Source organism: Marmota flaviventris, chromosome 16 (assembly GCF_047511675.1).
Source record: "Marmota flaviventris isolate mMarFla1 chromosome 16, mMarFla1.hap1, whole genome shotgun sequence".
Taxonomy (NCBI): Eukaryota; Metazoa; Chordata; class Mammalia; order Rodentia; family Sciuridae; genus Marmota; species Marmota flaviventris.
In genome coordinates, this window is record NC_092513.1 from 52810054 (window position 1) to 52833489 (window position 23436).

The following is a 23436-nucleotide window of genomic DNA, read 5'->3' on the forward strand; positions in this document are numbered from 1 at the left end:
ACATATCAGCTTTATGCAGGGATTTTGGTACTGGCTCCCCACCTTTGGCTCCCCACTTGTGAGTCTATGTCTTTCATTCAGTTATCAGTATTAAAATTCCAGCCCCCAATCCTAGCAACCATATCTAGGTAAAATCAATATTATTGCATTATGGAGTCTGTGCATATTTGATTTTTATATATTTAAAATGTTATAGATAATTTAGTCTAGTAACAGCTCAGCTTTGCGATTCTAACTTAAAATACTTGATTATGATTTTATGTTGATCTAAGTTTATATATAACATGAGAACATCTAAGATAACACTGAATTTTCCATATTTAAATATGTAGGTAATTAAAGTTATTTAAGTTCTTGGGAAGTTTTTGTTTAAGTCAGACAGTAGTAGTGATTAAAATGGAAAGGAAATACATTAACTAATGTAAATATAGCTTAACAAATTAAAGGGATTTTAGCTATATAATAAAAAGCAGCCCTAAAATTAATTTTTTTTCATTGATTAGATTTTTAGATAGAAAAAGTAAAATTGTAAAGCTGAACTTCAAGGAATTAGGAAAGTTGCAAAATTTATCATTTGACTATATTATATCTTAGTTTTATAAGAATAAAACTAAATCGTCTTTTTTGCATTCCAATATGCCCCTTGGCAAACTAGTAGCTCACATTTAGCAAGTTACAAATTTGTCAATTGGGGTTAGAAAGTACTTGCGCATCATTAAATTGATGGAGCTATAGTTTCAGGTATATTTTCCTGTTTAGAAATTGCAGCTTTTTACCTAAACCACCAAATCATGATGTAGCTGATTTAGTTTGGTCATCATAATGGCTGAAATAATTTTTAGAACCATTTTATTGGGAAATCTCAGTATAGAGCTCTGAACATGAGCATCATTTCTCTCCCTGATATCACCTCTCATGAAGACACCGTGGATGGCACACTTCGACTTCATATGTTTTCATACAATTTCAGAATTTAGGACACACTGTTTTAAATTCTGTCTTCATGTGACTCAAAATCCTTCTTCCTTTTCCCCCAGTCTCTGTTCTAGTGGGTGGAACTGCAGAACAGACTGGCAGGCTGTGCTCCCATATGCCCCATTTCTTCTCACACTGGAGATGCTGCAGCTGGCTCTTATGTAGGATGCATCAGGGAGAGAGTTTTAGCAACCTCTTGCCTGCATAACCTCACAACTTGGGAGACCTGCCACTTTTTGATGTTTTCCCTCCTCTTTGGCTCTCTGGCAGGAATCTACTTAGCAATTCTTTCTTTCTGGGTCCAGTTTCCAGAGGTAGCCCTTTTGTTCTGGCAGGGAGAATTTCAGAGTGTTCCTGGCCAGCCACCTTCCTCCTTCCACTTGAACCCTAGGAAATGCATTTACCTGATGTATCAGTCTGTTTTATGTTATTATAGCAAAATACCTGAATGTGGGTAACTGAATAGAGAAAAGAGGTTATTATTTAGCTCACTGTGTTGAAGGTTGAGACTCCAAGATTAGGAAACGCCATTGGTTTGCCTTTTGGTGAAAACTTTTGGTGGCTTCATGGTGGGAGTGTGTGTGGAGTGAGAGATCTCATAGCCAAACAGGAAGCCAGATGAGTGATTCAGAGGGGTAGCAACTTGTTCTCATGAGAACTACCTCCATCACTTCTGAGGGTAGTGCCTCCAGTGGCCTAAGCACCACCTATTAGGACTCACCTCTCAAAGGTCCTACTACCTCCTATATCACCACACTGAATACCAAGCTTCCAACACACGACCCTTGGGGTCAAACTCAAGCCACACCCAAACTGTAGCACTTGCCATGGCTGAGAGTGAGAATACAGTGTCTCAAACCTGCACTGTGCTCAATGTCATAGCATCAGCATCGGGACTCAGTTGGACAAATGAACAGTCAGCTGAGAGGCAATTTCCAGCCTTGAACCTTGTAAAGGAGAGGGTGTGGAGGGCCCTTCCCAACTACACTGCTCCATCCCCTCCTGTTACGTTTTGAATGTGTCCCCCAAACTTCACGTGCTAAAAACTTAATCTTTAAAACTACAGACTTTAAAGAGGTCATTAGATCATGAGAGTGCTCGTGAATGGATTACTGCAGTTATGTGTACAGCCGGAGCAGGTGTCTCCTCCCCCACTTTTGAGAGTTTACACTCTTGCCCTTCCTCCTACCACCTTGGGATGAAGCAGCAGGATCCTTGCCAAAAACCACCCTCTTGATCTTGGACTTCCCAGCCTCCAGAACTATAGCAAATTAATCTCTTTTTGCTATTACAAATCACACAGTCCTAGGGATTCTATGATAGCAGCATAAAACAGACCAAAACACCTGCCCCTGGCAGAAGAAAGGAGGGGGGGGAAGCTCTTCACTATTACCATTTTCTTCCAGTTGGGGGGCTGTGTGTGTGTGTGCACACCAGGGGGATGGGAACCAAACTTCCTGAAGAAGCTGCTGTTAGGAGCTGCCTTTCAGCAAGCCTGGCAAAGAGCCTCACCCCAAAGCTGGCAGTTCTCTGAGCTTGGAGGGTGCTTGGTGCCTTTTATTCTTAGCTGTGGGCCCTTAGTCACCAAGTCTGGCACTGGGTACCTCACACCGTTTTATTACATGGAACTGACACCTTTTATTCAATTTCCTTGGGTATCTTAACCATGGGATTGGCTTGATTATATGGTCAATGACCTGATGCACAGCAACTGTAATTTCAAACCTCTGATGGCTTATCTGGTCGTGTTCTGGAGGTTCTATTTTAACTAAAACGTGTACACCAGAAAATGTGCTGTGAGAAGTGTCAAGGAAGGAGCTGCAGAGGAATCCCAAATGAGCAGCAAAACAGAATTAGAGAAACACTAGGAAAGGTGTGAGGCCGTTTATTCATACCAAGGAGGTGCCAGATCACAAGGCTACCCACAGAAATGCACATCACTGTTGTAACAACATACCAACCACACGGATGGCTTACCAGCTGGTGTCCATTATGATAGGATGCTGGAGTATCATCGTAATCCACAAGAAGTTACTGGTAAAACCTCATCCAATCCCTACTCTGCCCCACAACACGTTCCCTTGCTCTCTGACCATCATTCAATGTCCCTCCAACATTATTCTGATCTTTTCCTTAAAACTAATAAATATGTTACCAAGGTATTTTCTCAGCTCATAATTTATAGATAATGAAAAACTATTAAAGTATCATTAGTGGTTCTTTTTTAAACATATGAATTAGATTTGACACCCCCCACCCTAATCCAGCACAAATTAGGAGACTGCGATGTCTTCCTTGTCTGTAACCCAAACCACTCACACACAAGCAGCCCCGTCGGCTCAACTGGTCTTGGCACCCCCTGCACCCCTCAGCCCAATCTCCATTCACTTGGACTTCTGGGAGGACTTCTGGTTGCCTTTCTGGGATTCCAATGCGACCTTCCTTGCCTCCTCCTCTGGGATGAACACGCTGACCGTGAAGTCGCTTGTCTCGGTGCCGTACTTGTTCTTCACCACCAGCCCGTACTTGCCCGAGTCGGCCGTGCTCACACCTGAGATGGTGAAGTAGGCAGTCTTGCCGGCCTCGAACCTGAGGTTGCAGTGGTCATCTGAGGCCAGCGACTTCTCATTCTTCAGCCAGGAGACCTCTGGAGTTGGGTCACCCCACACATTGCAAGTGAGATTAAGGGCCTGCAAAACAGGTTTTAGAGGTTGGGGGGTGGATAAAAGTCAGATACATGATCCAACTTCAAAAATCTTGCTTGCTGGCTGGCAGTTTGGAATGACCAGATGGAAGACAAAATATAAATCCCCCCCAAACCGGGGCTTAAAGTAATTATGTGTGAGCACCTGTGTGAGTGACAGTTTGAAATAACTCGTGAGTAGGTTTTTGTAGGGCCAGGGCTTTTGGGCTTCTGGAATGTTTGTCTTCAAAACACTCAAAGGAGTTCTATTTCCATTCCTGGTCTCCTCCACTTTTTTCTTCATAAACACATTGATGGCTTTTACTCGAATGTAGTCTTCTGGGCTCTGTATCAGTACAAAACCTCCTTATTGCTACAATCACCACCTGCTCACATTTGCATCTCATTTATGTCACAGAGCCCAGCATCGGAATGGGAACAGCTGCTCCAGATAATGTAACTTATTTTCACATTCCATCTTCCTCATTTTACTTTGCTTCCCAAACCCCAGTTAATCTGTACAACTGCAGAGGTGCTCTACCAAAACCTAGCCTAAATAAGATATTCCCATCTGTGCTGAAATCCTCTTAAAGAATTGGTACTCAGGCTACAGTCTTACACTACCTTACTTTTTATTGGGGAAAAAAATAATCTCTTATTCTAAAGAATTGGCATTCAGGCTACAGTTTTACACTACCTTACTTTTTATTGAAAAAAAATTAAATAACTGTAGATTCATGTGCAGTTGTAGGAAATAATAGAGATCCTGTGTACCCAGTTTCTCCCAATTGACATTTTGCAAAAGATCATACAATATCATAACCAGTACATTGATATTGATCTTGCTTAATTTTATTTTTATTTTTTTGGTACTGGGGATTGAATCCGGGGGCCATTAACCACTGAGCCTTCTGCCTCAGCCTCCTGAACTGCTGGGATTACAGGCATAAGCCACTATGCCCAGCCATTTCCTTGATTTTATCTGTACTCTTTTGTATTTGTTTGGAAGTTTTGTTCTATTCCTCACTTATGTAAGTCCTTGCATCTACCACCAGAGTCAAGATGCATATTTCATTGCCATAAGAACCCCTGTGTTGTCCTTTAACAACTACAACTACACCCACCACTGCCCTCCAACTTCTCAATGGCATTCCTTATTCCTGGAAACCTCTAACCTGTTTTCCATTTCTAAAATTTTTCCATTTCAAAAAATAAGAAAAAAATGCAAGAATAGATATATAAATAATGTCTACAATATGTTATCTTTCAGGATTAACTTTTTAAAAATTTTTTTAGTTGTAGATGGACACAATACCCTTATTGTATTTGTTCATTTTTATGTGATGCTAAGGATTGAACCCAGTGCCTCACACATGCCAGGTGAACACTCTACCACTGAGCCACAATGCCAGCCCTCAGGATTGACTTTTAAACTCAGCATAATTCCTTACAGATTCACCTAAATTGTTTCATCTATCAATAGTTTGCCCCTCTTTATTGCTGAATAGTATGCCATGGTATATACATGCCTAGAGTCATCTATACTACTTACAGCTTGGGAACATTATAAAGTGCTATGATCATTATTATACTTTTTGTTGTTGCTGTTTTTGTTTTCATTTTTTTTTTTTTTTTTTGGTACCAGGAATTGAATTCAGGGATGCTTAACCTCTGAGATACATCCCCAGCCTGATTTAGATTTTTATTTTGAGACAGGGTCTTGCTAAATTGCTTAGGGCCTCTCTAAGTTGCTGAGACTGGCTTTGAACTCATAATCCTCCTGCCTCAGCCTCCTGAGCTACTGGGTTAGTTTGTTGGTGTTTTTTTTTTTTTTTTTTTAAATATAAACATAGATTTCCATTTCTCTGGGATAAATGCCCAGTGTGCAATTGCTAGATTGTATAGTAAATGCATGATTCATTTTTTTCCCAGAAATTGCCAAACTGTTTTCCAGAAGCTGTATAATTTTGGTTTACATTTCTACCAACAATGTACAAGTGATGCTGTTTCTCCACATCTTACCAGCATTGCCACTCTGGATTTTGTTGTTGTTATGTACCATTTTGTATTATAGCAACTCTGGCAGGTGTGTCATGATATTTCATTGTGGTCTTTCACTTCCCTGATGGCTTCACATTTTAAATTCTATTCTTGCATTTGTTTCTTACTAAAAATCCAGAAATCATAAGGAAAGAACTAGGGATCACAAGGGACAAAGAAAAACATGTTCTTCTAAATATCTTTTTAATGGGTCTTCTGTGATCACTTATTATCTCTTCTGTAGGAGTAAAAACTGGGTAGATCAAGAAATCTATTTTTATCCCATAATTAATTGGCATTTCTTACTGAATTATTCTACAGATACTTTTCAGAAAGAAACATATGAGTCAACTTATTGCCATTAAGCTTAAACAAGCAGACCAGGCATATAATATTGGAAATTGTGATTATGTGGGGTTAGAGCTTAAACAAAAACTCCCAAACTCCTTAAGCATTATGGGAACTCATATCTGTACTTTAGACTTGAGTTACAATTTACAAAGTGCTTTCATATACACTCCCTCTCATCACTACCCAGTGGGTCCAACCTCATTAGGTGAGGGAAATGAAATAGAGGATTTAAGAACAAAAGCAACACTGTGATGGTCGAGCTTAAATTCAACTGTGATCACATTTTCTACCCATGAAGAAATGCAGCTGATTGGAACCTCCTCTCATTAACGCATTTTGATATGCTTTGATTTGTTACCTGAGTTCCAAGTGTCCACTGTATGTCTTCACCACCCTTTGAGGTGGGGAAAAGTTTTGTTCCACCATAAATATCTCTCCAGTTATGGCTGCCCTATTAAACTTGTTTTAATGAGATTCAGGAATGATGGAAGTGAATACAGGTCAAAACACTGCTTCTCAAAGAGATTATTATGGAGCCAGGAACATTTAAAATCAGGTGGAGAGAAATCAGTTTTTAAAAGAAATAAAGTCTATAGAAAGGCCTGGAGCAGTCCGTGTCCCTACAAAGGTGAGGCACTTTGTAACAGTATGGTCCATTTCCCATTGTGTGTTAGAGGTCATTTCTTTCTTCTATTTTATGTGTCACAGAGTTATGACTGAATATTTTCAGTTTCTCATCAGTATAAAGGGTGACTCTAGAGAGATACTAAATGATCTCTATGTCCACATGAGACAAACTTGCATCTTGATGCCTACAAAATATTAAGATGATAATTTCAAAATATTTATTTATTTATTTTTAGTGGTAGCTGTCAATACGTTTATTTTATTTATTTATTTTTATGTGGTGCTGAGGATTGAACATAGGGCCTCACATGTGCTAGGTGAGCAGTCTACCTCTGAGCCACAGCCGCAGCCCATGATGATAATATTTAAACCCTGTATTTAGCTATTTTGGACAAGTATAAACAACCATGCCAATAAGATGGGGATCTGGGAATAAGTACATCTTAAAAGATGGGACACAGTCTGGGGTACTTGGAGCAGAGACAGGAGTGCTTTGTACTCACCTTGCCCTCCTGGATGGTGACCACATCAGGGAGACCGCCCAGCACCCGGGCACGATCTGCAAGCATAGGCATTTTCTGGTTAATCACTGCAATTGTGAGGGCCAGAGACTACACTCACAAAACCATCCCAGGGGATGAATCTCCCCAATTTTGTTTTCCCTCTCCTGATGGTTATTTTATACTTTCATTAATAAGCAAATAAGAAAATGATCCAGTGGTTCTGAACTTTAATCCTTTACCTACATATTGACCATGCATGGGTACTTGCTGCTGTACCTAAACTACCAGCTTGGGATTGCTTTGCCACTTTAAGACTGGTTCTACAATTTTCATGGCTATTTTCAGCCCCAGTCCTTCTGCAGCTTAGTGAGGCTAAGCTCAAGGAGGCAGAACAAATCTTAATGGATGGCCTCCAAGCCCAGCGTGGCCTCTTTATAGATCTCCCTATGTTGAGCACTGTTTGCATAATGGAAGGGCCGTATGCTGGGCAGCTCTGGAGGCTCATGCAGACGTGGGCTTTCTTTGAGGCCTTCCCCAGACAGCTTTCTTTTCTTGTTTCCTGGTACCTCTTCACAGTTCTGTGCAAACCACTATCTTTGGCTGAGGGTAAAGGCCCTCAGAAGAGGGCATAAGTACTGGATGGGTTAGGGGCTGGTACCTCTGGCAAAGTCCTATGTTCTGGGTCTGGATACCTAAGTTCCAGGGAAGGGACTTTTCTGTAACACATCCTCTCTGTCACTAACACACAGTGGCTGCCAGCCTTGTGTTTTTAGGCCTACTTCAACTAACCTATGATGCTTGATCCTTATTTCTATAACTCCCTTCTCCACAGAGAAACTTGACTTCATTCTACTGCTCATTCCATGGTACCACCTGTGGGCCTAGTCCATCACCTGGTTCCCTGAGCGACTTGCTGTGTGATATCAGGCCAGTCACCTTGCTGGATGGGCCTCAATCTCTGGGTATGGAGTAGATGGAGGGTGGGTTTACATTTGACCTATGGATATTAAATTTGCAAACCTGCTCCACAGTATCCATGGGATTTTGGGGGGTTGGGTGGGGGTGGGGGAAGGGGTGGCACTGAGAGGAGGCCTGGAAGGGGGCTGAGGTAGGGAGCTGGGTCCCCACCCTAACTTCAATTAGGAGTGGGTAAGCTTTACCTATTTTATGGATCGGGTCTCTGTGGAAGATTTTGAAGTAAGTGTCCCATGCCTTATAGAAATATAAAATCTCTGAGGCAGAAGAGCTCTAGGAGTACATGACCTAGAGGACCAGGCTGCTTGTCCACAGGGGAGTTCAAGGACTGGAGAGGCAGGAAACTGCTTGGGGATGTGGGCTTTGCTGGGTGCATCCAGGAATGGGAGGGATATAATAATGCCCCCTCCTGCTCTGACACTCCCTGATCATGCTTTTGTGCCCCTTTTCTGGCTTCTGCCCCTTTATCACTAGCAGCAGCCTTACAAATGCAGGGTCTGAGCTGGGAAAGGGGAAAGGAAAGAGGAGGGGAGGGAAACAGTACAATTGAAAGGTTCAAAGTTCCTCCTGGAGAACCTGGTGCCATGGGGAAGTGAAGGATGATTTCCCTTCCCATTCCTCCTAGTCCCCTTCAATTGCAACTCAGGATCAACTCTACCATTTTAACCCATGACAATATTTAACTTCTGTCTCCTACACCAAAAAAGAAACAGATTAGTCAGACTTCAGGGATCCTGCAGGGCTGTTGGAGTTCTAAAAATCTTTATGTGTGAAGCAAATAGCTAACAGAAGTGTAACAGCAAATGCATTTCTGAATGTGCAAACTTGACAGTTTGGTGTGTGTCCACAAGTGCTGTGATTCATTTGATCAGTTTAACAAATTTAAGAAGGGCCTCCTTGGCAGCTTTATCTTATAGGCACTTTTGGGAAAATATACAATACTTGTTGGGAACAAGTTACAGTGATTTACCTGATGTCAGATTTACAATGTTTCTTTTTGTTAATGTATATATACATGTATATGTATATGTGTGTGTGTTTGTATATGATTTCTGATGCATTCTGTCTGCAAGTGACTCTCAACCGATTCTGTGATTTGCAACCAAGAGATTTCTCAGGATGTTTGGGTGATAGCTCAAGTCAAGAGCTGGGTGACATTCTTTTATTGTAACCTGAGACCTTCTTTCCAAAGACATTCTTACTCACAAGACTAAAATAGAAACATATGTAGAACACATAAGATTTAAAAATGAAAGAAAGAAAGAAAGGAGAAGAAGGGGGGGAAATAACTTTCACTCTCCTCCATCTGTCCTTATGAGAGCAAAATGAAATCCTATTTCAGATCTGCACCCAGAGTACATTGGGGTGGGGGGCGGGGTTACTTACTTTTCTCGGCAATGGCAGCTTGTCTGTGGTTGAGAGAGACGAACAAACATAGAAACAAAGAAGAGTTTTGTTTTAGTGGGACTTTAAGTAGCTAGCTTGACTGCATTTTACTGCTTCAGAGATATTTCACTGCTCAAAATAGCAGTGGGAAGCAGGGCTTTTACTGCACTTGAAACAAAAGCCTCTAACTCTCAGATGGGTGAACAGTACATAAGTTTCCAGGGACATTACTGCATGGAGGTGGCATTTGCCAGGAAAGGGGACTTACTTCAACCTCTGGAACTCAGCAAAGGCTTCATCATATGCTAAAAGAAAAAGAAGAAAGTTAAGAATTTTCTCACCAGAATTCATGATGTAGATGCACAGGGGCTGATTAAAACTCACACCTCAGGGTCACGGTGATCAGCCCAGCCAAATTGACTTTGAATGAGACTGACTGCCTGTGTGTTCACCGGGCAGCTCAACGCCCTCAACAAGACAAGCGAGTACTTTGTAGGCAAAAAATATGAAATACTAGATTTTCGATGCTTTTGCTTCAGTGGGAGACTTTCAACCCTTTAAGCAGAAGGGCAGTGACTAGCCCCACTGGAGGGAGAAAATGGGACTAAAAGCCTATTTCAAATAAAAGTTGGTTGTCTACTAAGCATCCTGAGCATCAAAAAAGCTTATTAAATCATTTCCAATGTCACAGGCTCCCAGCTAGACAGTTTAATGTCTTTATGTTGTGTTTCTGGCCAATTTGGGCAAAAGGACACAGTGAGTTACAGTCTTCACAGTGTGTGCCAAGGCTCGCCTGAAGCGATGTTTCTGAGGCTGATGGAGCTGAGATGAAAGACAGACAGACAAGGAGATGAGAACTAGAGTGCTGCAAAGGAAATTTTTTTTCCTGCGCTGGGGGAGTAAGCCATTCTGACTGAAGACTTTCAGCAAAAAGGAAGCTTTGTTTTGAAATCCTTTTCGCCTGGTCTTTGAGCTCCTCTGTGATCTGGGAATCATTATTTCAAGTCTGCAGAACAATTAGATTATACTAGTTCCCCACCCTTATTTTACAGATGGAAAAATAAATATAAAGTTAGGCTTCAGATTGTCAATCCTTATTTTTCTCATCTGTTCAAAGACCCGAAGGAAAGGGGGGCAAAGCCAGGTTGAGAGTATAGGACTTGTCCTGGTCACTATATCACACTTAGAAATAAAGGGCCAGAGTGGAACCAATTTGTGATGACAGTGGCAATGTTTTGTCGATCACACAACACACAGCGTTTGGCTGGAGGAGGATTTGGGGGTGAAGTAGTTAAATAAGTTTTGGTGGGCCAAATTAAGAAAGAACAAATTTTAAAAAATTGAAAATATATTCACCCACATATTGCTTCTCTTTTACTGCTGCATTTTAAATGATCACATTGACTATCATTTTGTGTTTGTAATGCTGGCAGAGTGTGGCCCAGAAAGCTCAAGTCCCTCAGGAGCAACTCCTATTCCTGAGAACACTTTGGTGGATCTGTGTAGGCACAGTAGGTGAGTGGGGTAGGGTCAGGGGATCCAGCACAATAAAACTTCAATGCAGGCTTGAAAAGTGGCTCTCTCAAACTCCACCCTTTGAGGATGCAAAGCACTAAGTGTTATTGCACATTTTGACTGTATTTTACAAACAAGTGGTGGGGGGTGGGGGTAGTCAGTCCACAGCCTCCTTTAGAATATTCCATCTACACTATTTTACTTCTTCAGGAAAGAATACAAGGAAGAGTATAGTAAGTACCAGGAGGGGGAAAATGGCACAGAGTATTTTTACTTAAAATTGTGCATCTTTTAACTTTTAAAATTTTAATTAGTAATTGGGCATCAGCTCTGGTCTTGCTCTTTGGAAACTGTCTGCATGCATCTCTCATAGCTTTCTTCTCTTCTCCACCTCTCTAGAATCTCTTATTCTCTCAGCAGACGACTAAGAAATATGGGCCCATAGGGACTCAGAGTCTCCATCTTACTTCTGTAACATTTGCCCTTGCTTCTTCAGGTTCATTCCTCTAGTTATGGAAGAAGAGTCTCTTACTCCTTTCCAGAGTGAACACTTTCCCCTCTGCCTTTGGTCTCGCCCTGTCCATCCTTCAGAACTTTGGTACGTCAGTGATTCCTCTTCATCCACATCTTCAGTCCTACCAGCACAACTGGTATCTTGGACTCTATGAATATGCTCAAATTTCAATCACTGTGAACTATGGCTTTTTATTGTTTGTTATTATAAAAGTGATTGGAGTCAACCTGCCCTTCTTTGAAACATCTTCCTGCAAGAGTTGTGCTTTCTCTCCAGGTTTACTGTCTCTACCTTACTTTTCACTGATTGTCCACCTACCAATTTCTTGCTTCTACCACAAAGGCTGACTAAAACTGCTTTACCAAAACCACAACTAATAAAATTCACAGGAGGCCATTGTTTTAAGCTGAATTCCTATACTAGGCCCCAACAGACCAGACCAAACCAGAGTACAGTCACTTATGCTAGGTGCCATGCAATCAAATAAACTTTAAAACAGGAAGTTTTCTAAAATCTGGGATTTACAGCAACCAGAAGAGGCCCAATCAAACTGAGCCAGCATGCTAAGGAAGTCTCCTCTGCTTTAACCCTATAAAGAAAGTAACTGAAGGAATCTGATATAAATCAATCTGCTTTTTTGCATTATGTCATTTTCTTAAAAAAAAAAACATTTTTTAGTTGTAGTTGGTCACAATACCTTTGTTTTATTTATTTATTTTTATGTGGTGCTGAGAATTGAACTCAGGGCTTCGCACACTCTAGGCAAGTGCTCTACCACTGAGCCACAATCCCAGCCCTGCATTATGCTGTTTTCTTGATCTTGCTCATGCTACCTTATAAAACCCAACTGCTGTATAATAAATCTGGGGAGTACTTTTCTATTTGGTAAATAGGAATGCTGCCTGATTCATGAATCACTAATAAAAGCCAATTAGATCCTAAACTTAGCTTGTTAAAATTTTGTTCTTTGACATCACCAACATCATACCTCTTTTGACATCACAAACATAATTACTTTGTTTTTCATTAAGATTCACTGGCTATAGCAAGTTTGAACCTGCAGAATATTGGTTTACCTTGTCCAGAAAGATCCACTGTCTTCTGGTGTCCAGTTTTACCATCAAAGAGTTCCATTACATATTTTCCTTTGTCATTTGGAGTGGGCTCATTGATTTGTAGCCAGATTTGCTCCCCGGTGACCCCGCTCTTAACTCTGTCTGTGTACTTAATACCAGCCCCACTGTTGAAATCAAAGAAAGCATTGTTACTGTTTGCTTTCATGCAGAGCTGATTCTTTCCTCTGCCTCTTATTAAAGGCTTTACAACAAACTCATAGACTTTCAAAAACCATGGGGTCTGTGTATGTTGTTCTTCTGCTTCAGAGAAATTATGGGCCTGAAGCACCATACTTGGATTCCAATGCTTTGGGTCTGAGAGTCTGAACATTTATTTAATGCCCCATATGAGTCTAGGGCCCAAGGTAGACTATTAAATAGGAGCAATACTCTCAGTGGTATAAATATCTTTGTTTTTGCTTGGGTTTATTTATAGGACTAAAGGGATCTTTAAAGCTAAAAGGCCAAACTACATATTATTTTGTTGCATATTTCATGCAGATGATTAATGGCTATAAACTGGATTTTATAAGCCAGTCAAAAACACTCATGGAGGCTCATCTGGGCCTGACATCTATTAACATAGGTTATTCCAAAGCTATTTAAAACGTATGTAAAAATGCACTTGGTAATAGAGCCAAGAGTGAATGAAAAGCAGAATGGCTGCCAAAATGAATGAGGCATGTGCTCTGTCCCTGTAAGTTTCTCAGCATTCTACAGTAGGTCACAAACAGACCCGTGCATTGTGTTCTCGTAAGAGAAGAACAGGAAATATAGCCCTTTGTACTGTGATCTGACAAATGCTACTGCTATAAATGAAATATGAGAAAAGTATGTAAACACACTCTGGCTGTTAAAAGAAATTTCATCAAGAGTTTGTAAAAGTGTAAGAAAATAAGAAAAAAAAGGCAGAATACAAAACTACTTTTTTAACAGTAACAATTATACACAGAGAAAAGATTGGAAGGAAGTACCTTCCAAATGTTCCTATTTTTGGTTAGTAAAACTATGGACAATATTGTATTATAAATTCTTTTCACTTTGTAATCTGATTTCATAAATGTATTTTCTAAGACAAGTGTGTTCTATGTTTATAGTTGTAATAAACAAGATTAACTTTAAAAAAGAAAAAAATTTCACCAAAAATGATTTAGCTTTCAGATATTTAGTATTATTTTATTACATGCTTTGAAGAATACCTACTTATATAAATATTAAAGATATTAAAAATTTAAATGCCATAAAATATAAGGTACCCACAGATTTTTAACCTGATCATCTATATCCCCAGATTTTAACCTGAGCAATAGACATGTCTTAGAGAGTAAGACAGACTGTGCTCTACTTTGTTATGATAAATCTGTTCTTTAATTTCTGGTTAACATGCAAAACTGTATGTATGTTAAGCACTTCAGATGAAATGTGTATTATTTCTTCTATTTTATATAACAGAAAACTGATATTCATAAAATTAAGTCATTTACCTAAGACTATAATGGAAAGTAGGAGCAAAGTCAAGACTAGAACCTATTTAATTTTTTTTAAGTATGCCACATACTTAAAAAAAAAAAAAAAAAAAAACCTAAGACAATCCTTGATTCCTGAGTCCTTCATAGGCACATGAATACACAAGAAACTCATGTGAGTAAAGCAATGAGACCAAACAAGGTTAGAAGTTTACGCCTTGCTAGTCTAATAGCCATTTCCTCAAAAATATAAATGTTCTCTTTTTTGGAACAACTAATTCTTTTAGAGATGATATAAGGCTCTTTGATGGATGGTTCAACTAATCTTCCTTCTCTCATTCTTCATACTGATAAATTAGAATGTCCTAGATGTCACAGAGGAATTTCCTAGAATTTGATCTATTTTAACTTAATGACTATGTTCCTAAAATGTATTCTGAAAGAAATAGAAAAAATGAATGAAACCCCAAGCATTTCCTACTGGAATTTTACTACTTCTCATCTTTTAGAATTCTGAAAATGATTATTAATAATAACAATAAAATAATAGTCTACATAAGAATAAAGCTGTTTCAAAGTAGACATAAACCACCTAGTTTGGGTTAATTGTTTAATCCGACTTTTTTTCAGTGCTAAGGATACAACTTAGAGACTGTGTATATGAGACAAGTGCTCTACCCTCAGCCCTAGACTTTTAAAACATTATATTTATTTTTTAATGGGTACATGAAAACATAGGAATTGTGCATGTTAATGGAGGGACATGCTCTTTTGACACATGTATCTATTATATAATATTTAAATCTGGTGAAACATGTCTATTTTTTCACTTATCATTTCTTTATGGTGAAAACTTTAAAAAATCCTTTCTTCTAGCTTTTTGGAAATGTAAAGTTTATTATTGTTATCTATAGTCACCCTGCTGTGCTGAGCACAACAGAATTTCTTCTTATCTAACTGTAACTTTTAGTACCCATTGATCAACCACTCCCTAGCACCACCATCCCATTCTAGACTTTTAATGCAATTTGAACAGAGGGTGAGTAGTGGGTATGCCATGATAAACCAGGCTCTGGAGTGAGGCTGCCTGGGCACAGGCCTCTTCAATCCACCTCTTTGCTGTGTGACCTTGACTAAGTCATCTCCTTGAGCCTGAGTGTCCACATCACTCTAAGGAGTACCTGTTCCATAGAGTGTGGGTATGAAATAGCCCATATATCCAAAGAGTAGGAACAGTGCCCAGCATACTGTCAATGTCCACTGAAGGTACAACATGAATAAACAATTGTTATCTGTGTCCTCCTGGAGATACCATAGGACCTACTTTTTAGTGAGGTTCTGAAAAACATTAGGTAGTTTGGAATGGAGGTACATTGCATCCTAAGATTGGACTGCAGTTGACTATACCACCAAAGATTATCTATGCCTGTTCTCTGTTCACTTTCAGCTCAGGATATCTTAAGGAAGCACAGAGGTTAAGAACCCTGACAAGTTTGTGAAGGAGAGGACTGGTTTGATTTAGAAACCCATTTTGGTTCTTGAAATCCTAGAGGTGAACATGAATACAATCCCTTTGTAACTCCACAAAGGCAGCCTGGGATTAGGACGAATCTTCAGGCTCAATCCAGTTCAAACACAAATCCCCAAAGTCATCTTGAGGTCTCCAAAGCCTTCCGAGGGTGGACAAGAAACATGCTAACGCCCAACTGTGCCAGTTCATGTGAACACCAACGATAAGCTTGAGCTCTCTAGAAGAAGCCTCTTGGTACGGCCATTAATTCACATAACAGGAAATCTGGTGCCTCCTGGTGCACTCTGCTTTTGTTCTGTTCCAGAACACAGCATGTACTAGCTGAATACAGAAACAGAGGGCTGTGAATGTGGTCTGGAGGCCTAGCAAAACAGGGACAGCTGAGTACTACCATCTGGAGGTAGAGGTTCCATTACAGAGAGGTTTGTGAATGGTGAACTCCGTAGGTCACCAAGGAAGATGTTGTATTGTAGCCATGACTGGCTTCACCATGTACATGGTGAGGGAAAGAGCTAACCTTGCAGTAAGGGAATGGTCTGGGTGTTCCTGTCCTAAGTCAGATCTGTGAATTAAGAAGTCTCCTTATCTGAAAGGCACAGCTTTCCCCCCCGCCCCCTTCACTCCCTAGTGAAGAAAGAATTTCTATACAGCAAGAAAGTTTCCATTTACTTACTTGTGGGACCAGTTAACTTTCAAATCATCCAGGTAGTAAGTAACAAAAGAGTACAGTCGGATGCCCTCGGCTGTGCTCTGGATTTTCAGGTCAGTAGCAGACAAAGCTGAAAAGAAGAACACAGCATATTTCGTTCACTTATAAGTCCATGCTGGAAGGAGAATGGTAAAGCATTGCTGTGGTGAGAAAATCTTAACTTACCTATTTTCCTGCATACTTCAGTCATCAGTTCATTGAAGGCTGTGGATAGAAGTTTATAGCCAAAATTTTAGCAAAAACACACTCAACGTAAGGTCAAAACTTAAAGTGTTAACTCTCAAAAACTGTGTGGTGGAGGGCATTGGACACAAGGTGAATTTGTTGACCAACTGAAAATCAGTGCTCTTTGAGGGGCAACTGAATTTTTATCAGGTTTTCAAAGATCTCTGCTTTACTTTGATATATACTTTTTTTCCTGCTAATTCTTTGTAATTACCACCAGGTTTATATTTTAGAGAAAGAGCCATAGTGAGATTTCCAGGAAGGTTCTTGGCTTTAGGATTTTCTTCCTTCTCAAGTCCCAGGAAGTTTTAGTTTACAGTACAGGAAGTTTTCTTATCTGTGTCATCAATTCATAATGAATTAACCATCTCTCTTGGCTGAACTTCCTCAGCCTAATAATGCTTTTTGCCGATAAACATGTAATCCTGCCTTTGCCAAGAGTAGGAAAGTGAAATCAAAGTCAGACTTCTGCTGTTGGTTAGCAAATATTGTTAAAAGATCTTGTTCAGGAACAAAATTGGAAGTTTGGTGGGGGGGATGTCACAAAAATATTTTCATTATTATGCTATATTTGTCCTTAGTAGTCTCTGAAGTAGAAACGGCTTTCTTACTTGGCTAATAACTGTGAGGCTTCAAATTTCACATATCAATCTCTTGCTACCCTTAACAATGGACTATTTTTCAACATGCTTCTCATAGAAGTTTTTGATCCTGGAACCTTTTTATAGAGTTGAAACAAAAATAATGACTTAAATTGAAAACAGACCCCTAGTGCCCTGTGTACTATAAATTTTCTGAGAATCTAAAGTACACTTTTGATTTCTAGGAAGACCAAAAATGATTTAAAAAAAATAAAATGGTAGTTTACTCTGCTGGAATTTCAATTAAACTGAAATCTATGGACAAAAAAAAAAAAAAAAATCAATATGACTTCAGTCATCAGCCCAGTCTCCACCATAATCCTGGTAACCTTCATAGAAAACACACAAGAACAGATCGCAGCAGTTGGTGGACTGACCTTCATCCACAAGCTTCAATCTGCTCTTATCTTTTCCTCGATCATCTTTTAGGATAACTTCATAAAATCCAGCATCCTTCTTGGAAAACTAAGGGGAGATTGATAAATTATTTTGCAGCTTGTTGTAGAGTTTAGGGTATGGTAAACAGCATTTTTCAATTCCTTGATTTATGAAATGCCTTCAAAACACAGACCAAATAAGCATTTAGCCACACAAGTGATGAACGATTCATAGATGTGTTTATCCATAATAATTTGCCTAGCTAGTCATCCTGATTTTGTTACCCTCTAAGGCTATAATTGATTTCAGCCAAAGTCTTTAAATCCTTTGCTATGCCCTCATTTATTTAAAACTAATGATCCACATAGTTGAAACTGTGCTCTTTTAGACAAAATGTAGATGAAAATCTGTATGCTTAATGAATACTGCATCTGATCATCTCTGTTCTTTTAGGAAACAAGTTATTAAGAAGCTTGCATACAAATAACAAATAACACTTAGCTACCTACATTAAAAAAAAAAAGTAACACAAAAAGCAAGAGTTGTGGCATCCGTCTGGTACTGGTTGGATATTTGACAAGCCCACGCATATCACAAGGTAGAAATGCTTTTGTGTTCCTACAGCAGTTAGAAATAAACTGTTGTAAATCCCCAGGGCATGAAATGAATATAAAGTCTAGTGTTTGTCTGCTGGGAGGATGTGGGGTAGAGAGCTAATACACCATATTTCACATTTTCAGTCACCTACCTCTGTTATAAGCAGGGTGCATATACCATCCTTAAAGTCATGCTTTTCATCCACTGATATCTCCCTCTCATCTTTGTACCAAATGATGTGAGTCTCCTTCTTAATATTTGCCACCTAGCAGAAAATCCATAATTACCTTTTTTGACATAAGATGGTATTCTTAGGAAACTAAGTAGTTCTAAATGCAGCCAGGTAGGGAAGAAAAAGTCTGAACACAGAGTCAGAAGACACCAATTTCTAAGGGAATCAATTGAAAACTATTTCAATTGAGGAAAGGGTTTAGAATAAAGTGGATCCCAATGAATAAAACTAAGTCAATAGTTATCTCTATTTCCAGCAGTAAACATTATTTTAAAATTATTATGTGAGCTGGGCATAGTGAGGCACACAAGTAGTCCCTGTACTCCAGAGGCTGAGGCAGGAGGATTGTTTGTGCCCAAGTTTGAGACCAGCCTGGGTAACACAGTGAGACCCTGTCTCAATTAATCAATGAAAAAAAATTATTGGGTAGGTAAGAAATAATATATACACATTAACCTACTCACTTGAGTGAAAATAAAAATCTCAAGACCAAAGTAAGGCAAAACCTATCAGATTAAAATATAGCCTATGTCCTAAAAACTAATGGCTTTATTAAAGACACAGATTGAGTAAACTTCAATCTATATCTGAAAATTTGATAAAAGATAAATAATGAAGTATTACAAACATACATAAAGGGGAAGTATGATTTAATAAATTAATTGCTTAGTACTATTGAGGAGACTCATTGGATCTCATTTCACACACATACCATATTATAATTTTAGATGGACTAAATAATCTCCTATGGTTAAAGGGATCCTGAACTTTATATATAAAATTTGAATTTTTATTTACAAAGGAGACTATATGAATGTAGTTCTTATATAATTAAAACTGTATGAAAGAGTAAACTTCATACAAATGTAGAAAACAACCCCAAAGACCCCACTGAATAGCTTGTAAAATGTACAAACAACACACCCACCAAAAGAAACACAACTACAAAACAGATGAAGAAAATGTTTAGTCTCATTATAAACAAGTTTAAACAAGTTTTAAGATGTTAAAAAATGTCAGCTAATAAATGAACACAAGAACCAATACTGGCAACCATATTGAAACCCATACACACGAATGCCCTTATGACCCTGCAAACAAATCCATGAGTTATAGAAAGTTACTGGGTTACTAGGTGACATTACTTATGATAAAGTGGCCCCGAGTGAAGAGTTGCATTGGACTAGGAGGGGATAGCAATGCTCTAGGTTTCTCTGAGAACACCAGCTCTTGGAATGTGGACGGATCTGTTGCAGGGATCCTGGAATCTCACTTAGGGTGCTGTTACAAGAGGCTGGATCATTGGAGCCATGTGGTGTCTTAAATCCACATTGCTTCCTGCACCAATGTAGACTTTGTCTCCTTGCACCTCAGTTGTCACCTGGAGGTGGCAAAGGGAACAGCTGCTCATGTGAACTCCTGTAGGTAGGAATGCCCAGCACTGCCTTTGCAAAGATCTGGGCTCCTCCTCAATCCCTTGGAGTAGATTAGCGCCAGCTGGAGTCTGTGATAGTCTCATGAGTCTGAAGGTTTAGCTGTATATACAACAAGGAGTATAATGCAATAGTAAATTACTAAATTTACACACATTGCCATAATGTAACAAAGAGCTGTGGGTAATAGGGGAAACTTCATTTTAGCTGGACTGAGAAGGAGGAGGAGGCCTACAGAGATGGCTGAGCTGGGCCTTCAGAAAGGATTTTGCCAGAGAAGTTGAAAGAAGAAGGCCATCTGAAGGACTTGGAACAGCAGCATAGTATAGAATGTGTGAATATTCATAATCTATTTCTAGGCTCTCCTTGGTTGGTCAGAATCTGGAGAAGGGGCTGAATTTTCTGAGAGTCATCTGAATAGGACAGGAGTGCTCACTCCCAAAGGGAAACAGGTAGTACAGAAAGGAGTGGGAGGTGTGGGGTTCTAGGGAGGGATGGTTTGGTGTAACAGGCCATTAAGATGTAAAGTGAGTGGGGGCAGTATGGCAGTGGGTAGCCAGGGTGACAGAGAGAGGGTGAGCTGCAGCCTGAGAAAGAGTTTTTCAAGAAGTGTTGCCACTTCCTGAGAGAAACTTAGAATTGATTTTTCTGGTGAACTGCTGTTTCTTTGAGTTTATCAGACCTAGCAAAGACTAGGGCACTGGGTTCTGGCTTATATTAATGACAACTGCATGCCAAGTGCCGGATCCATGATTCTGCTTTTGAGTTACTGCTGGCCACCATGACCACACAATCCAACCCCTCCCTCATTCAACAATGCCTTCTCAAAAAATTTTTTTTTCTTTTTTAATTAAAAAATTAATTTTTTTTTTTGAGATGGGGTCTTGCTATGTTTCGCTTGAACTATGGGCCTCAAGTGATCCTCCTGCCTTAGTGTTCTAAGTGGCTGGGACAATGGGCATGTACCACCAATGCTTGGCTTGCCAAAAGCTTTCCCTCCCTCCCTTCCTTCCTTTTTTATTTCCTTCCTTCCTTTCCTCTCCTTTATTCCTTTTTCCTCCTCATTTCTTCTTTTTCTCTCTTCCTTCTTTTTTTGCAGTGCTGGAGATGAAACCCAGGGTTTTGCACATGCCAGGCAAGTACTCTACCACTGAGCTATATCTCCATCCTCTCCACAAACATTTTTGATGATTCACTCAGCTAGAGAACATATGTGTTATGGTTTGGATATAAGGTGGCCCTGAAAAGCTCATGTTAGATGTGCAGGAATGTTCAGGGGTAAAATGATTAGATACGAGAGCTATAACCTGATCAGTGGATTTAACCATTTAATGGATTAATGATATGAACAGATTACTGGGTAGTAACACAGGCAGGTGGGATTTGACTGGATGAAGTAGATAAATGGGGCTGTGCCTGTGGGGATTATATTTTGTCCCTGGCTTCTCCCCTGCCACACTCTGTCTTCCTGGCTGAGCAGTTTTCTTCCACATGCCCTCCATCATGACATTCTGCCTCATCTCACACCCAGAACAATGGAGTCAAACAAACATGGACTGAGACCTCTGAAAGTGTGCATGAAATAAACTTTTCCTTTTCCAAGTTGTTCTTGTCAGGTATTTTGGTCACAGCAATGAAAATCTGACTAATACAATATGCTGAGATCCAAAATAGTTTAGAATGCTATATAGAATTAAAAAAAAAAAATCTTTCCAAAGTCCTAATAAGACAATTGGTTGTGAGCTATAAACTCCTTTCCAAGCCTTGCCTCTTAAGGTGGCACAGTGGTGAGAATCAGGAGAACAGCTGGAAAACACTCAAAGATATTGCTGTGCTGGTCTCACAGTTTAGATAGGAAGTCCACCAAGTAACACTGCAGCTGAGATAAGACTGGAATAGATCTACCACTTAGAATGCAGATTTGGCCTAAGACAAAACCAATGTGAGTCTTCTGAGGTTAAGGTTAGGCATACCTAATCAAAAATGCTCCAAAATCTAAAACTTTTTGAATGCCAATATGACCCTACAAGTGGAAAATTCTATGCCATGTTCATGAATAAAAATTTTTAAAATGTTGTAGAAAATTACTTTCAGGCTGTGTGAACATAAATTCATTCTGTGTTTAGATTTGGGTCCCATCTCAAGATATCTTCTCCCTAGCCTCTGCCCCCAAATATATATATTCCAAAATCTGAAAAAAATCCAAAATTCAAAATACTTCTTGTCCAAAGCATTTTGGAAAAGGGATATTCAACTCATAGTGAAGAGGTTCTAGGTAACAAATAGGCACAATCACCTTGCCTTCCCACAGTTTATGGGTGTTTTACTTTAAATGTTCTTTCCCAACCAATGGTTACAGTAATACTCAACAGTAAAGAAGTGCTGCTCATCATTTTGGTTCAAATGGAGGAGATAAAAAATTGATCTTCTTCTCCATATTCTATTTTCTATATATTTCCCTTGAATCCAATATTAAAAATGTATCCACCTCTTACCTTGCATTTCAACAGTACATTACATTCACCTGTCACTTCCCAACTCAAATACTCAGCAAAATGTGGACCTATAAAATTTTAATGACATAAACAATCACTTTATCAATCACAAAATGCAAGATCAAAGCTCATTCTTAAATCCTAAAATAATTTTGTTTGAAGTCAAATTTTAAAAATTATCGATTTAGTTCTAACTATTTTTAATGTCTGAATATTTAATGACCAATATTTTCAATTCTTTTTTATTTCATCAGTTATTAGTAACATAATCAATACTATTCATTTAATTTGTTATGGAAATAATCTTGGAATATTTTATACAAAATTTGGTTTTCCCCTCTATCCCCTGCCTGTTTTTACCTTGTTTCCTGATCCATTCTTGTCGCTGGAATTCAGCTTCTTTCTGGAGCTTTTTATAAACTAGAAATTGAAAAACAACGGAGTATGAAATTGAGTTGAACAGCATAAATACCATGCCCAAGCCAGCCACTGTTGCTAAATGACTTATATTTGTTATTACCATGCTCATACATTGTGATGACTCTACTCATTTTGATTTTTATAGATGAAGAAATAGGCTGAGAAAGGTTAAGTAACTTTTCCAAGGTCATAAAGGTAGGAAATAGTGAAATGATATTGGATATCGCAAACAGAGATCTGGCAGCCTTGCCAATGCTTGGTTAAATGCCACATTTTAAATCTTGGCATTTTCCACAGGGGTTTATGGCAGCTGACTACCACAATCTAGTTATAGTATACGATTAACAGATTTGGCATGCAGTACTTTTGCGTATTTTTCTTTTCCAGTTAAGTAATTTAGAGTAAGTACATATTGTAAAACAGTGTCCTGGCTTATTTCTGAGACACATATACAATCTTGGTTGTGCTATAACTTCCTTCACTGCAGATTTTAGTAAGAAGTACTTGTTTATACATGAGACTATTTAAACGCAGCTTTGCTTGAGGGCCAGGGATAAGTTTGGTATTCTTTTAAATTAATGTTCATTCCTGAAATGAAATACTCTGCAAAATATTAACTGAAAAT

General features: G+C 39.1%; 1 protein-coding gene across 2 annotated transcripts in view; it reads right to left on the reverse strand.

Annotated features, from left to right (window-relative positions):
- Positions 1–2903: 2903 nt before the first annotated feature.
- The window catches only part of Myom1 (myomesin 1), a 135250-nt gene continuing 114717 nt past the window's right edge, over positions 2904–23436 (reverse strand). For both annotated transcript variants that reach the window (XM_027942916.3, XM_027942915.3), the window contains 11 exons: positions 22752–22811; positions 22392–22459; positions 18383–18496; positions 17634–17721; positions 16556–16594; positions 16355–16460; positions 12646–12809; positions 9809–9845; positions 9541–9563; positions 7180–7235; positions 2904–3665 (listed from right to left, as the gene is read on the reverse strand). In XM_027942916.3, the coding sequence (XP_027798717.2) occupies positions 3360–3665; positions 7180–7235; positions 9541–9563; positions 9809–9845; positions 12646–12809; positions 16355–16460; positions 16556–16594; positions 17634–17721; positions 18383–18496; positions 22392–22459; positions 22752–22811 (1061 nt within the window). In that variant the 3' untranslated portion in view covers positions 2904–3359. The remainder of the gene's footprint in view (positions 3666–7179; positions 7236–9540; positions 9564–9808; positions 9846–12645; positions 12810–16354; positions 16461–16555; positions 16595–17633; positions 17722–18382; positions 18497–22391; positions 22460–22751; positions 22812–23436) is intronic.